General features: G+C 34.5%; 1 protein-coding gene across 3 annotated transcripts in view; it reads left to right on the top strand.

Moving 5' to 3' along the window:
• The window catches only part of LOC125050094, a 127,694-nt gene that overhangs the window by 109,703 nt on the left and 4,612 nt on the right, over positions 1 to 13,379 (top strand). For all 3 annotated transcript variants that reach the window (XM_047649692.1, XM_047649690.1, XM_047649691.1), the window contains 7 exons: positions 1,570 to 1,736; positions 4,106 to 4,238; positions 4,825 to 4,949; positions 6,537 to 6,628; positions 7,340 to 7,517; positions 12,269 to 12,404; positions 12,988 to 13,120. In XM_047649692.1, coding sequence (XP_047505648.1) covers positions 1,570 to 1,736; positions 4,106 to 4,238; positions 4,825 to 4,949; positions 6,537 to 6,628; positions 7,340 to 7,517; positions 12,269 to 12,404; positions 12,988 to 13,120 — 964 coding nt within the window. The remainder of the gene's footprint in view (positions 1 to 1,569; positions 1,737 to 4,105; positions 4,239 to 4,824; positions 4,950 to 6,536; positions 6,629 to 7,339; positions 7,518 to 12,268; positions 12,405 to 12,987; positions 13,121 to 13,379) is intronic.

Raw genomic sequence — 13,379 nt, 5'->3', positions numbered from 1 at the left:
AAGTAGGTTTGTACAAACACTTTTACACGTCAAACATATTTTTTTTTTTAACTAGATGTGATCGATGTTTCCTATCTGACTACTCTGAGAAGAAACGCCGAAACAAACTCAGAGGTCACAGTCTCTTTTAAAGTCCAGACATAACAAGATTATGTGAAGACCATGTAGACTGCAGTCTGAAATGGTCTTTTGAGGAAAGAACCACACAGATTGAGTGGACCTGTCAAGTCAGTGCACGCATTTGTCAGTAATCGTGCAGCTCAACTCAAAACTTAAGGAGCTTAACGATTCGACGAACAATGCCAAAGAAAATACATTTGGGTAGGCCGCATAAATTACTCAAACTGTCAGACTATGACTAAAACTGAGAAAAGGATAAAATAAATAAAAAACAATGATCCACGTAGTCTTCACATTCACAATAATTAAAAATAGTATAAGTAATACTTTACAAAGTAAATATTGTTTCATTATTATTATAAGTTTTAACCAACAAATTAAAAATGAACTCTCGAAACGTCTTGACAGTCTACTCCTACAAGTCTCTACAAAGAGGCATTACGTTATTGATGAAACCTATAAAATATCAGCTTTACCGGTCCTTATTATTATGAATCTACTGAAACACTTTTTCAATACAATTTATAGCGTCTCAAAAAGTCAAGAATGAACGTCTTATCAGAACTATCAAGAAATCTTTAAAAATAGGTCAAAGATAAGTAGGTATAAAAATAACCTTTTTTATAGCTAAGGGCTACTTAGCGACGGAATATGATTAAAATTAAAAACGACGTGATACGTGGAAATTTTTGCATTTTTGTCAAAGAAATTTTGATTTTTGTTAAATTTCCTTTCAAGTGTACTAATACACAATATTTAAATATTAATACATACATAACCTTAAAATGTCTTAAAGGAAAATAAACGAGACATGTTTGGACCTATCAGAAATATCATCTTCATAAGTATTATATCGGATATCTATGTATATATATATACGAGTATATAAATGAATTGCTGTTCGCTTGTCTTACTAAAACTCGGGATCGGGGATCGATTTAACTAATTATGATCTTGAAATATTTGTGGAAGTTCAGGAAAGGTTTAATCGATGGGAAATATAAATAATAATTAAGTTAAAACGAAAATTGAATTTTTCAATCAAAACTGTTCCGAACTAAGAAGTATTTTTGTGTTTGCATATCTTTTGTGTTTCAGAAATTTATTCTTGTATTTTCTAAAATCATAAATCATATTTTTTTGAAATTAACTGTTACTTGGTCTGTTTTTAATTTTGTATTAACTTTTGACACAAGTATATGTAGATGATACAAAGTTTACCAGATCATCACTACAACCTTGTACAAAACTCTAGTAGGAAGATCTTTTAATGTTTTTGGTAAATTATTATAAGCCTTGATTGCCATACAATTGTGTTTTTCCTATACAATTCCAGATTAATTTTTCCATGTCTACATATAACTAAATATAATATCTTTAGCATCTATTGTTTTTTGTCCATTGGAACGGCGTTGTATCAAAATTTAAATTAGTATATTTTTTCCTTAGGTATGGCAGTCCCCACCACTCAAGATCCCAGTCTGTCAAAGCAGCAAGGTCACGCACTGGTGAAAGACAACTCCTTGGGCTGCCACAACAGAGGGCCAGGGTTGCATCTATGCCAAACACTGGTGTCGAAGAGGAATACTATCGGTTACGGCATTTTAGTATTACAGGTAACTCGTTAATTCAGAATGGATACGAAAATATATTACTTCTGACTGAAATATAATAATTTCACCTTAAACGTTTATTGTAGAAATAGTTTTTAAACGTTTATTTATTTCGTAATCCTACTGATAATCACTACATAGTATAAAACAAAGTCGCTTTCTATGTCCCCTATGTATGCTTAAATCTTTAAAACTACGCAACGGATTTCGATGTTTCTTTTTAATAGATAGATTGATTGAAGAAGAAGGTTTATATTATGTATAATAACATCCACTAAATAGTGGAGAAATACCGTTATTTTTGAGGTTTCTAATGTGATGTCGTAAATTATTAAATTTTTTCCGCTCACATTGCAAACGCAGGCCCTACGAGAATTATTAAAATATCCAAATTTAACGCGTGCGGGCCACGGGCAGTAATGAATAAATGAAAATTATTGGATCGATTTTAATCATTCTTTCAGTGCTATATATTTAATACCCTTAGTTCACTGTTTTTCTGTAGTGTATTTAGTATCAGCATTGCACCCGTGCGAAGCCGGGGCGGGTCGCTAGTATAAATATAATATAAGAAAACACAATTATACTAAAGATATAGCCAAACATGGAATACATAATACAGTAGAACCTCGATAACGTAAACCTCGGTAACATAAAAACCTCTGTTACTTCAAAAAATACTATGTTCCCTTCCCATCAGAGCCCAAAACCTCTATAACTTAAAATACGCAACCTCTATAACTTAAATAAATAATCTCTGTATAGGCCCTCAGTAACTAAAAGAAATGTTTCCACAACCTCTAAAACATAAAATTGTTTGTGAATGAGTCATTTTGAAAGGGTGTCAAAACAAATGGTTTCGGTATTTATTGCTTGCACGTGTTTACTAATGTATTGTTAACGTAAACAATACAATAGGTAATGGATTTGCTTTATCTAAATTCTTCAAAGCTTTGCGGCGGTTAGCTTTGTGACAACGACTTACTTGCATCATAAGTTAATGTGTTAATGTATTCTCCACTCTATTTGTCATTGAAAATCAAATCGATTTAGAAACAGTGAATTTTTTAAAACAAACGAAAATCACAGATTTTTTTAAGTAGACTAAACCTTTAGTTGTTGTTTTATTTTTATGTAATGTAAGTAATGTGAATAAATATGATTACATATTTAATTTTCCATCCTTCTGATGCATTCAAGTAAAAATGGGAGCAAGGGTACATAGAAACATGTACATACCTCTATATTAACCTTTACCTAACATGGAACCTTGATAACTTAAAACCTCTATAACATAAAATATTTTGTGTTTCCCTTGGACTTTATCTTATCGAGGTTCTACTGTATATGCAAAAAGGTTCACACATTTACAAAAGGCAAAATCAGTAAAAAATATTATTTACATTTAACTAAGTAATACCTAATTCGGCTATGTGGTGTGATGGTGTAATAGTGAGTGTATGTACGTGAAGGTGTATGAGGGGTATGCTCATGATGCAGGGTTATAGGTTATAGGTTGGTGGACTCAGTTTCCGCACTTATACTCAAAATTGGTCGTTGTGCGTTGCAGGTGATTTAGCGCTATGGATAATCTTAATACTTTTTTTAAACATATACCGCGATAGCTTAAACAAGTTGACGCTAAAATAGTGGAGGCATGTTATTACGATATTATTGGGCAGTAATTTTTATGTCTGGTTGTTGGTTAGGTTTGCTTAGTGAACTTATTAATCCGTTTTTAACATCTTTTTTAATTTAGCAATTCTATTATACAGTCTAAGTTTAAGTTGTTTTTTCACTCAAAATTAATATATTATACATAGATTAAACATTTAGATGTTTTGTCGTTAAAAAGATTTTAAGATAATATACAAAACCGATATAGAAACAGTATTTTCGAGTTGATTGACAATAGAGCCGGTTTAATTCTTACTATCCTTTATACTTTAAGCATTATTTATAAAAATCAATTTCCTATATCAACTATTACAATTGTTGAATAATACAGTTTTAATTTGGTTTTTTTTCTACTCCACATCCTAACTTCCTTCTGTACCATCAATCGGAACCTTTTCAATGACTTCCTCCAGCTTTTTCCAAATATCTCTATCCACGACTGTTTTTCTTCATTTACTTCCATTACAATATATATTACGCCTTAATATGGAATCAAAGGTCTGAGACAACTTTCCTAATACCTGCTATACGAGCTCGTATATACTTAAATCCTTGCACATAAGAAAACACATATTACACACTGCTAGTCGGACACTGTAAGTTTGTATTTTTATGTGAAATATTCAGAAAACTATAGGACACTAATTTTTTTGTATTGTGTGTTGCCATTACAATAGGACGAAATAAATTCGCAGGTAAGGGAGTGGTGAATCGTGGAGACTCTCTGCGATCCAGAAGGTCCAGGTCAAACACATCGGTAGCATCCAGCGCCTCCAGTACGGAAGCTGTAACCAGAGCGTCTGCTCCTTGTTCGCTGGCATCTTCCAGGTTAAACAAAAAAAAATAACTAGGTTTAACAACATAATATTATTTGATTTTTAATTATACTACCATTATGGTAAATGAACAGCCATACCATTGAGAGATTTTTAATTTTGTTTTGGCAAAAATCGTATTCAAGAACTCTTCATTAATTATGTGCCTTAGAAAGCTACAGTAATGTTTTTACCTAACCTTCAAATAGCGTCGTAGGTTCGATCCCCGCTTGTGCACCATTGGACTTTCTTTCACTCGAACGATGAAGGAAAACATCGTGAGGAAACCAACATGTCTTAGACCCAAAAAGTCGACGGCGTGTGTCAGGCACAGGCGGCTGATCACATACTATTCAAAATGATTATGTAACAGATTCAAAAATCTAAGGCCCAGACCTAAAGAGGTTATAGCGCCACATTTTTTTAATAGCGTTATATTTTATTAATATTATTTATAATACATTTGTAGCCATGTACGAGTAGTTCTTAAAGTTGAATATATTTACTTTTAAATCTAGCTTAAACTCGGTGTTCAATAGAATATTTATCAATACAATGTTGCTTAATAAATTGTGTTTATACAATTGTATTGTAAACAGGGACTCGTCTGCTGGTCTCAGTTCATACCGAGTGGTGGTGGTGGGCGGGCCGGGCGTAGGAAAATCAAGCCTTGTGGGACAGTTCATGACCTCGGAGTATTTACACGCCTACGACACTAGTATAGGTTAGTTATTGCAACACATAAAAATACGTGAGTTTATATAAAAGTTTTAGCCATTTCTGTACGATAATAATAATAATAATAATAATTAAGCCTCATTTATTCCTTGAAAAATTTACAAAATAAAATTTACAAAAAGTTACAAAATATACACACACACACAAAATACATACATATATATATATATATATATATATATATATATATATATATATTCGGTTTTTTCAAGGACCTCTTATTGAGTATAGGCCTCCTCCAATTGACTCCATCTCTCTCTGTTTTGAGCATTTTTCTCCCAATCCTCTCCACCAACTTTCTTAAGCTCGTCGGCCCACCGTGCAAGAGGGCGACCATGCTTACTTTTTCCTGGGTATTCTGTACGATAATAAAGTTAAAAAAATACTTTATTAAAAACTAAATTTACTCTTTGACTTAAGTACCGGTAATATGTTAAATGGAAAAGACTGGCCCACGACACAGGGATACCTAATGTGGGGATAGTGCACTTTTAGTTTTTTCTTTTATTTCTTATTTATTCTAATAAACTATTCTTACAGAAACCTTAGGAATATAAAATACAGTGTTCAAATCTAGTATTTAAATAATATTTCTTAAATTAATTACTGAAATAAATCGGCATTTCGAGTGCTTTAGCAATCCACGGTGAAAGACTGCCACATCGAGACAAATAACGATTTGATATATATAATTGGAATCTATTGGAATGTTGACATGTTGACATACGAAAGACGCCTTTAATGCAGCGAAATGCAATATTCCGGAAGTTAACAAAAAAAATAGCTGTGATTTAAACAGATAATCTAAGTTTACGTTGGCTGGCTGGCTTCAATCATGTTGAGCGCTAAGTCCCGGCTCTGTATCTTACCCTAAGTACCAAGATGATACGCAATTTAATGAACCGTAAACAATTAACAAAACCCAACGAAATCGAGAAGACAAAATGTTTTTAATTTAGTCCATTTTCGCAGCATTTCGCCCCTCAGTGCTCACTTCAGAGAACGTCCGCCTAAAGCAAATTAATAACGTTTGAATTTGGAACACGTTGAGGAAAGGGCCTGTTACCATGGCTACGCGATCCTTCACTCAAAGATCAAACAGTGTTTGAGCTACAATACTCCGATAGCCAGTAGAGGCTATCAACCAAAACCAATTTAAACTAATATATATATATAATAACCATACAAATATACTCGTATAAACAAATCAGTTTTTAACCAATTAAGGAATTTTACCGATTTAAATAGAACTGAAACCCATGTTTGTCAATGTTCTCGATCTTTTTGTACACAACATATTTGTTTCATTTATTTTAACTTCCCATAGAGGTAGATGAAGTTTAAATACTATACAAGCCTGTTCTGTGCTATTTCAAACAAAGTGTTTTTTTCCCAAGAATTGAACTCAAGAACTTTTAGCTTAGAACAAACTTATTACGAAGTCAACAAGGCAAGAAAGCAAGAAAATTCCAAGAAGAGATTACCTATTTAAGCAGTCACATCGCTGAATCATAAAATATATATAATCATACCTTTTACTAACATTAAAAAATTTAAAAATACTTAACTACAGATGACGAGTCAGGCGAGAAGTCAGTATGTGTGCTACTAGCGGGAGAAGAGTCGGAGATCACATTCTTGGACTCACCACCAGACAATCTTATTGTAAGTTTGATAACAACAATTTATTATATATATATAATATAATAATATAAGCTTTTACTTAGCCAGACAGATTTTTACATAAATTTAATCTTAAACTCTAGTGAGTCGACACCGATAACCCATCAGTTTGCCAAGCTTTGCATAGGCCTCCTCCCAATATATTTACTTTGATATAAATCTCAAGACTGGCAAGTGGGCATATATTTTAAATATTTTGGAAACAATATAGCTATGTTACTCAGGCATAATGTAGCATTCTATGAAGGAATTTTTCAAATCTGTCTTTGAGTTATAAATATACAAATCTTTTCTTTTTAATATTATTATATGTAGATCGTGGGAAAACAAAATATTTTTAGTAAAAGGTCATATAGGCTTAAAAATCAATTCATCGGCAGGATAGAGCAACTTAATAACCATTGTTGTCCTCATTTCCGAACCAATTCGACTTAGGGTCATTCAAGAAAAGAGCGTTCCAATTCTGGCAATGTCCAAATCTGGCAATATCCAATTCTGGCAAGCCTCCCGCCCGCTTGCCTCCTTTTACATAAAAAAAAATAATATTAGATTCAACGCTGAAAACGTGTCGTTCGTACGCTGGCTGTTACCAATGGATTTTTCTTTGATACTCCCTTATACCATAAATCCGCGCCTCCTTAGACCCACAAATCTACGGCGTGTGGCCAGAAAATAAAGAAACTGTTTTTTCAGTCTGAGGGCTGCGCACATGGCTACTGCGTAGTCTATTCGACTGCGGATCGAGCCAGCTTTGCTGAAGCGGAACGGCGTCTTCAGGTATTATGGGCGGCGGGACATACGGCACGCCGGGCTGTGATACTAGTCGGGAATAAGGCGGACCTGGCGCGCTCGCGGGTTGTGCCCACGGACGGTAAGCTTTTACAGATATTTATATTAAAAATAAGGACAAATAACTAGAACACTGGTGGCCCTATCTTTATATATATAATTCTTCTATGAGTGGGTATTTCACTGAACTTCACTCAAACGACTGGACTGGTGTGTGTTCAAGGGGATCTGGGAATGGTTTAGATTCACAAATCAGCCCGCTAGATGGCGCTGCAGTCGGTACTTTCATACTTTGCTTTACTAATCGCTTGAAATATCATGCAGGACAACGTCTGTCGGGTCCACTAGTTTATGTATAAAATGTTTCATTTCATTCTAGTTTTAGGAGATTCTTATAGATGTACGAAAAATGCAAAGAATGCCAAAGAATCTTAATAAGACTCAAAAATACTAAAAAAATATTGTACGAGCCAAGGCTGTACATTTTCATCACTCAGGCTTTCTTAGTTTAATAAGCGTGGCGATTTCCTAAATCATCGAATTACGCCCCGAGAGTATAGCCAGACGCAGGTTATCTCTTCAACAGTTACATTGCATTCATTCCTTACATAGCAATAAACATTTCAATATTTCGCTTTTATTTAAAGCGACCTGCCCTGCGATTCTGTAACTCACTTTTCGAACTCACACAGCGGTTTTCGCATCGGCGGTCGCTCTCAAATCAGTCGTGAAGCAGTCATTTTATGATTTGGCATTCTGAAAAGGTGGGAGCTTGTAGTTTATTGTTTATCAGAATGCCAAATCATAAAATGACTGCTTCACGACTGATTTGAGAGCGACCGCCGATGCGAAAACCGCTGTGTGAGTTCGAAAAGTGAGTTACAGAATTGCAGGGCTGATGACTCTAGACACGGACTGAAACGGACACGTTTATTGTCTATGTTTTGACGGTTCGCTATTTTTTTTCATTGCTGACAAATTTTAAGAAACTGCTTACTGTAATAGTATTTATTATTTGAGTATGATTGGGTCGGAGCATAATATATGTGCATGGTATACTTTCCTTGATAACCAAGAACCCTTTTATAAGTTTCTCTGTATCCATATATTATCTGCACTATACTATGTTACTTCTTTTATTCGCCTTTTCAAGTTTGTTTCTTTTATATAATAGAAGACGTAATATATTTACTTGTAGAAGTAATTTACCAAAAAACACAATAACTTTTTAATCAAATCAAAATATCAATTGCTTTTCTCTATTTACATTTATATACATTTTAAGCATAAATATTTGTTGAATACCCAAAAACAAATTAAGCCGTTTGAGCTTAAATAATTAATTAAAATGCCGATCAAATTTAACAAAATGTAATGAATTATTTCGTTTAGTTACGCGTCATCAATTAATTGCTCATTCACTGGTTTCGAATTACATTTATAATTAATTCCATAATAAATTGCGCATATTTATTGTTTCATAAAAAATCAGTAGCAATAGTGTTGGCTTTAGCATGCGACTTTCACCCCTGAAGTACGAACCCCGACTGTTTACGAATGAAACTGGAAGGGCTTTCTGTCTAAGTACTCATTTAACACTCGCTCGTACGGTGAAGGAAAACATCTTAAGTGAAATCCGTAGCTCGAAGACATGATCCTCCTGTCTGATCACCTAGTTGTCTATGAAATGAAAAATCAAGATACAGATGCAATCTGAGGGCATTACCCACTGGACTATTATAATTACGTCTAAAAATCACATAGAAATGCACCATTGTTAAAGTTTTCTTTGAAAATGAGATTTATTCCTTCCGTAGCTTGTTTCACATTGATTAGTAAAAAGTTGTAAATATTTCAGTCGCTAGCCTCCACACAATTTCTGTATTGTGGGTTTTGAGTTGAGTTTTTTCATTTACGTCAATAAAGTTCTGATTATTGAAAAGCTAGTTAGGCTTTGATTTAGGCGCTTTGTAAATGAATCAGTCTATAGAAAAGACATATAATTTTTAATAAAATACAATTAACATATAATTTTCCCTTACGGTCGACCTAAAATTCCAGACACACTTATATTGCAGACAACAATTTTTTATACATAGAGTTAAAAGGTACATACACTGGGCGGGAGCTCCCCAGTACTAGCTCCTTCCGCTTGATCGTATTCAACGAAGAGCGATTCGACCAGTCACTTTCCGTGTGGCTTGATCCCTTGGCGTTGCGTAGAGATGTGGGGTCTCTCTGCATCTTCTACCGCATTTACCATGGAGAGTGTTCAGAGGAGTTGTTCGGACTAATACCTGCAGCTGAGTTTAACTATCGGACGTGAAGACAGAATAGAAAATACCATCCGTATCACCTCAACGTCTATCGTTCCGCAACTGAGCGTTTTTTAAGAAGAGTTTTTGTCACGCACCACCACTATGTAGAACCAGCTGCCCACTGAAGTATTTCCGTACCAATTTGACTTAGAGTCATTCCAGGAAAGAGCGTACCAATTCTTGAAAGGCCGACAACACACTTGCGAGCCGTCTGACAATATGAGTGTCCATGGGCGTGGCGGTATCACTTTACATCAGATGAGCCTCCTGCCCGTTTGCCTCCTATTACATAAAAAAACTCTGATAATAATAGCGTTAGATTAAAACTTTCGAATATACATTTTCCTCCAACTACTACGTGTGTTACAAGAAAACATCGTGAGGACGCACAAATGCCCGGGAAACCCGGCATAAGTTGATAAATATCGTAGAAGCGTATTACAACTGTCAGTGTCTAAAATACGAAAAAATAACACTGAAACAAAAGAACAAAATTAAATTTACAACTAATTTCTTAATGGACGGACGAAGTTATAAGAGCCCATTATTACAAAATAATTACAAAGTTTATGAAAGGTTTTAATGTCGTAACCTCCTTCTACACAGAACAATTCTGACACTTTATTGCTTACTAACCGCTTCCTATGACTTCGTCCGTGTGGAAATGCTCCCGGTAAACCATGTATCGACGTATTCTTACGTCCTACCCTCGGTATTTATACAATATAATACATATATTGTTTTTTTTCGTTCTTAGTTTAATTTTTATATTAAAGACTAGCTGCCCCCGCGAACTTCGTTTCTCCTTAATGCCTATCATTTTAGTACATACCAACATGGAACATTTTGATATGCTACCCCAGAGATTCTTCAGTTTTCCGGAATGAAAACTTTTTAGGTTTTTCTGTTATTTTTCTCGATATAAACCTCAGAGTTCAAGTTATAAGTTCTTAACTAACAAATAAAAATTAGGGTTTGATCGTAGAGGGGTGTATTTATTTTTGTACGCTGTATCATAAAAAAATAAAAAACAAAAATAATTCTCTAAAAAATAATAAAATTAATTTTGGGGTGGTCCCCCCTTATACTTAAGGGTTACTCAGACTTACTGAATAAGCATAAAACATTTCATAAGAATCGGTCGAGCCGTTTCGAAGAAGTATGGGAACGAACACTGTGACACGAGATTTTATATATTAGAAGTTTTCTATTGTATTATTATTAAGTTATTGTAAAAATAGGAATTAAGGAGATTTATAAACTATATTACCATGACGACAAAAACGGTAATAAACTTTATCCAAATCTTTAATGTATTTCTGAATTAGAAACGAAATACGAATACATTTTAAATAATATCTTGACTTTACAAATTCCATTGCGACCGATCTCAATGCAAAATCCTAAATTGCGAAGTTATTTTTGGAAAATAATTTGAATTGTAAATCAAAGAACTGTCCTTGATTAGCTTTTATAAAGGCTTGGATGTCTAATACAATCGCCCTTTTGTGTCTTGACGATATTAGAAAAAAAATATTATTATACAGTTATTATTTGCATTTCCATTTGTTAGTTTCCGCTGACCAGCTCATAGACAGAATGTTCTAGGCATAATTTTATTATAGTACAAATTGAAACATCGTCACTGTAGAATGATAACTTCGTATGTCAAAAAACCTTTTGTCATTTAACTGATAAAATCATGAAGTTAGGACTTTTTTATGTTATTAATAAATAAGTCCTTTTTACCATCTAAAACTATGGCCAAAAACACATAATAATATTTTAACGAAGATTGACGAAAGGATTTTTTAAATTTTTTTCGAAGCTATCATTCTACAGCGACGATATAAGGAAACACTATAACTAGGCGGGCCGCTGATTTTTTTTTTAAATCTTCAGTGGTACTGTACTGTACTGCCAGTTCAGTTTACTGTCTGTAGGTACTTGCCAGATTTATTTTCTATTTGATTTTAAAGTCGAAAACCCTCACCGCGTTAGGGTTTTTGACGGTATATATAAAAATCCCCGAAATAAAAAGCAATTAAATGAATGAATTAAACGTGATAAATCTAGCTTTTTTTAGTATATGGGGCCGTTCAAGTATTACGTAAGCACTATTTGGGTGTATGTTTTTGATTTTCTTATTTGGTGATCATTTACTCTTTTACACATACTTATCCTTACCCACACATTATCTATGCTTGAAAACGAAATGCTTTTTCGAGGATTCCTACAAAAATTAAAACGATTATGTAAATCATTACCATAATTGAGAGCTTTGCTTACTTTTGCTGACAAGAGGAGGGGGGGAGGGAAAAATTGCAATAAATCTGCTTACATTATAACTATGCTCTGTGATAGAGAGTGTTGTCAAATTAAATGCAATAGAGACATATTTTATTTTATTTGACAACACTACGAAGTCCAGACCATTGACATTTTTTATAACCCTGACGTATTAACCCATACAAGTAACAGAACGAGAGCTGTATCTGTCTTTAAAATGTTTCAGAGGGCAAAACTCTAGCTACGTCATACGAGTGCAAGTTCATAGAGACATCTGTTGGCATCAACCACAATGTGGACGAGTTACTGGTGGGTCTGCTCACTCAGATCCGTTTGAAACAGCAACACGCCGAACGTGTCAGGTACAAGACAATTTTTAAGCAAGTAATTTTCTACTAAAATAAGCAGTTTTGTCCTAGTGGCTTCAGCGTGTGACTCTCATCCATGAGGTCGTAGGTTCGATCTCCAGCTGTGCACAATAGGATATTCTGTCTATGCATTAATATTCGCTTTAACGGTGAAGGAAAACAGTGTGGGAGCCGGCTTAGACCCAAACAGTTGACGGCCGCGGCGGCGTGTGTCAGGAACAAGAGGCTGATCACCTACTTGCCTTTTAGATTGACAAATGATCATGAAACATGATCCTCAGATACAGATATCTGAGGCCCAAACCTAATAATGTTGTAGCGCCACTGTTTTATTTTAATCATTTCAACACACACTACCATTTTATACATCGTTTAACATAGACAAAATTATTTAATGGTTAAATGGTTTTAAGAACAAAGAGATCTTTGTCCCTAAAAGACGTAACGAAACTTAAATTGCAAGAATACTTTGCTTTGAAGCAATACTGTGAATAGTTTTGCTATAAAGAACATGTATCGTTCATGGGAGATGGAAACAAAAGACAAAGAGGCATATGAAAAAAAATTAAACCTTCAGAAAGCGAAGCAGTTCCCGCAAGAATAGGAGCCGCGCTCGCTCTCCTCTTGAAGATGTTGCTGCCCCCGCCGCTGCTCCCTCGTCCGCTTCCAGCACGCCACGGAAACGAACTCGCCTCTCTGCCAGTGTTAAGGTAATGCGAAAAATCTTAATAAACATCAATAAATTATTGAGTATCGTGACGTCTTTATGCCCTTGTCGCAGCGAACTAGCTTAATTAGCCGTTCAGTTAGCAGCCTAGCCTTTAACTAAACGGCGCCGTTTGACTGACGGCCTGAAAGATATTCAGGCGTAGTGTTTGTGTCAACATTTAATAAACTGGCTGGCTAGTGCTTTAGCCATTCGTACGATAGTCATTATTTGGCAGAAATAAATAAAACACAGGCTCAACA

Source organism: Pieris napi, chromosome 6 (assembly GCF_905475465.1).
Source record: "Pieris napi chromosome 6, ilPieNapi1.2, whole genome shotgun sequence".
In the NCBI taxonomy this organism is placed as follows: Eukaryota; Metazoa; Arthropoda; class Insecta; order Lepidoptera; family Pieridae; genus Pieris; species Pieris napi.
The sequence above is the reverse complement of the archived record's forward strand: the minus strand, read 5'-3'. Positions and strand labels throughout refer to the sequence as shown.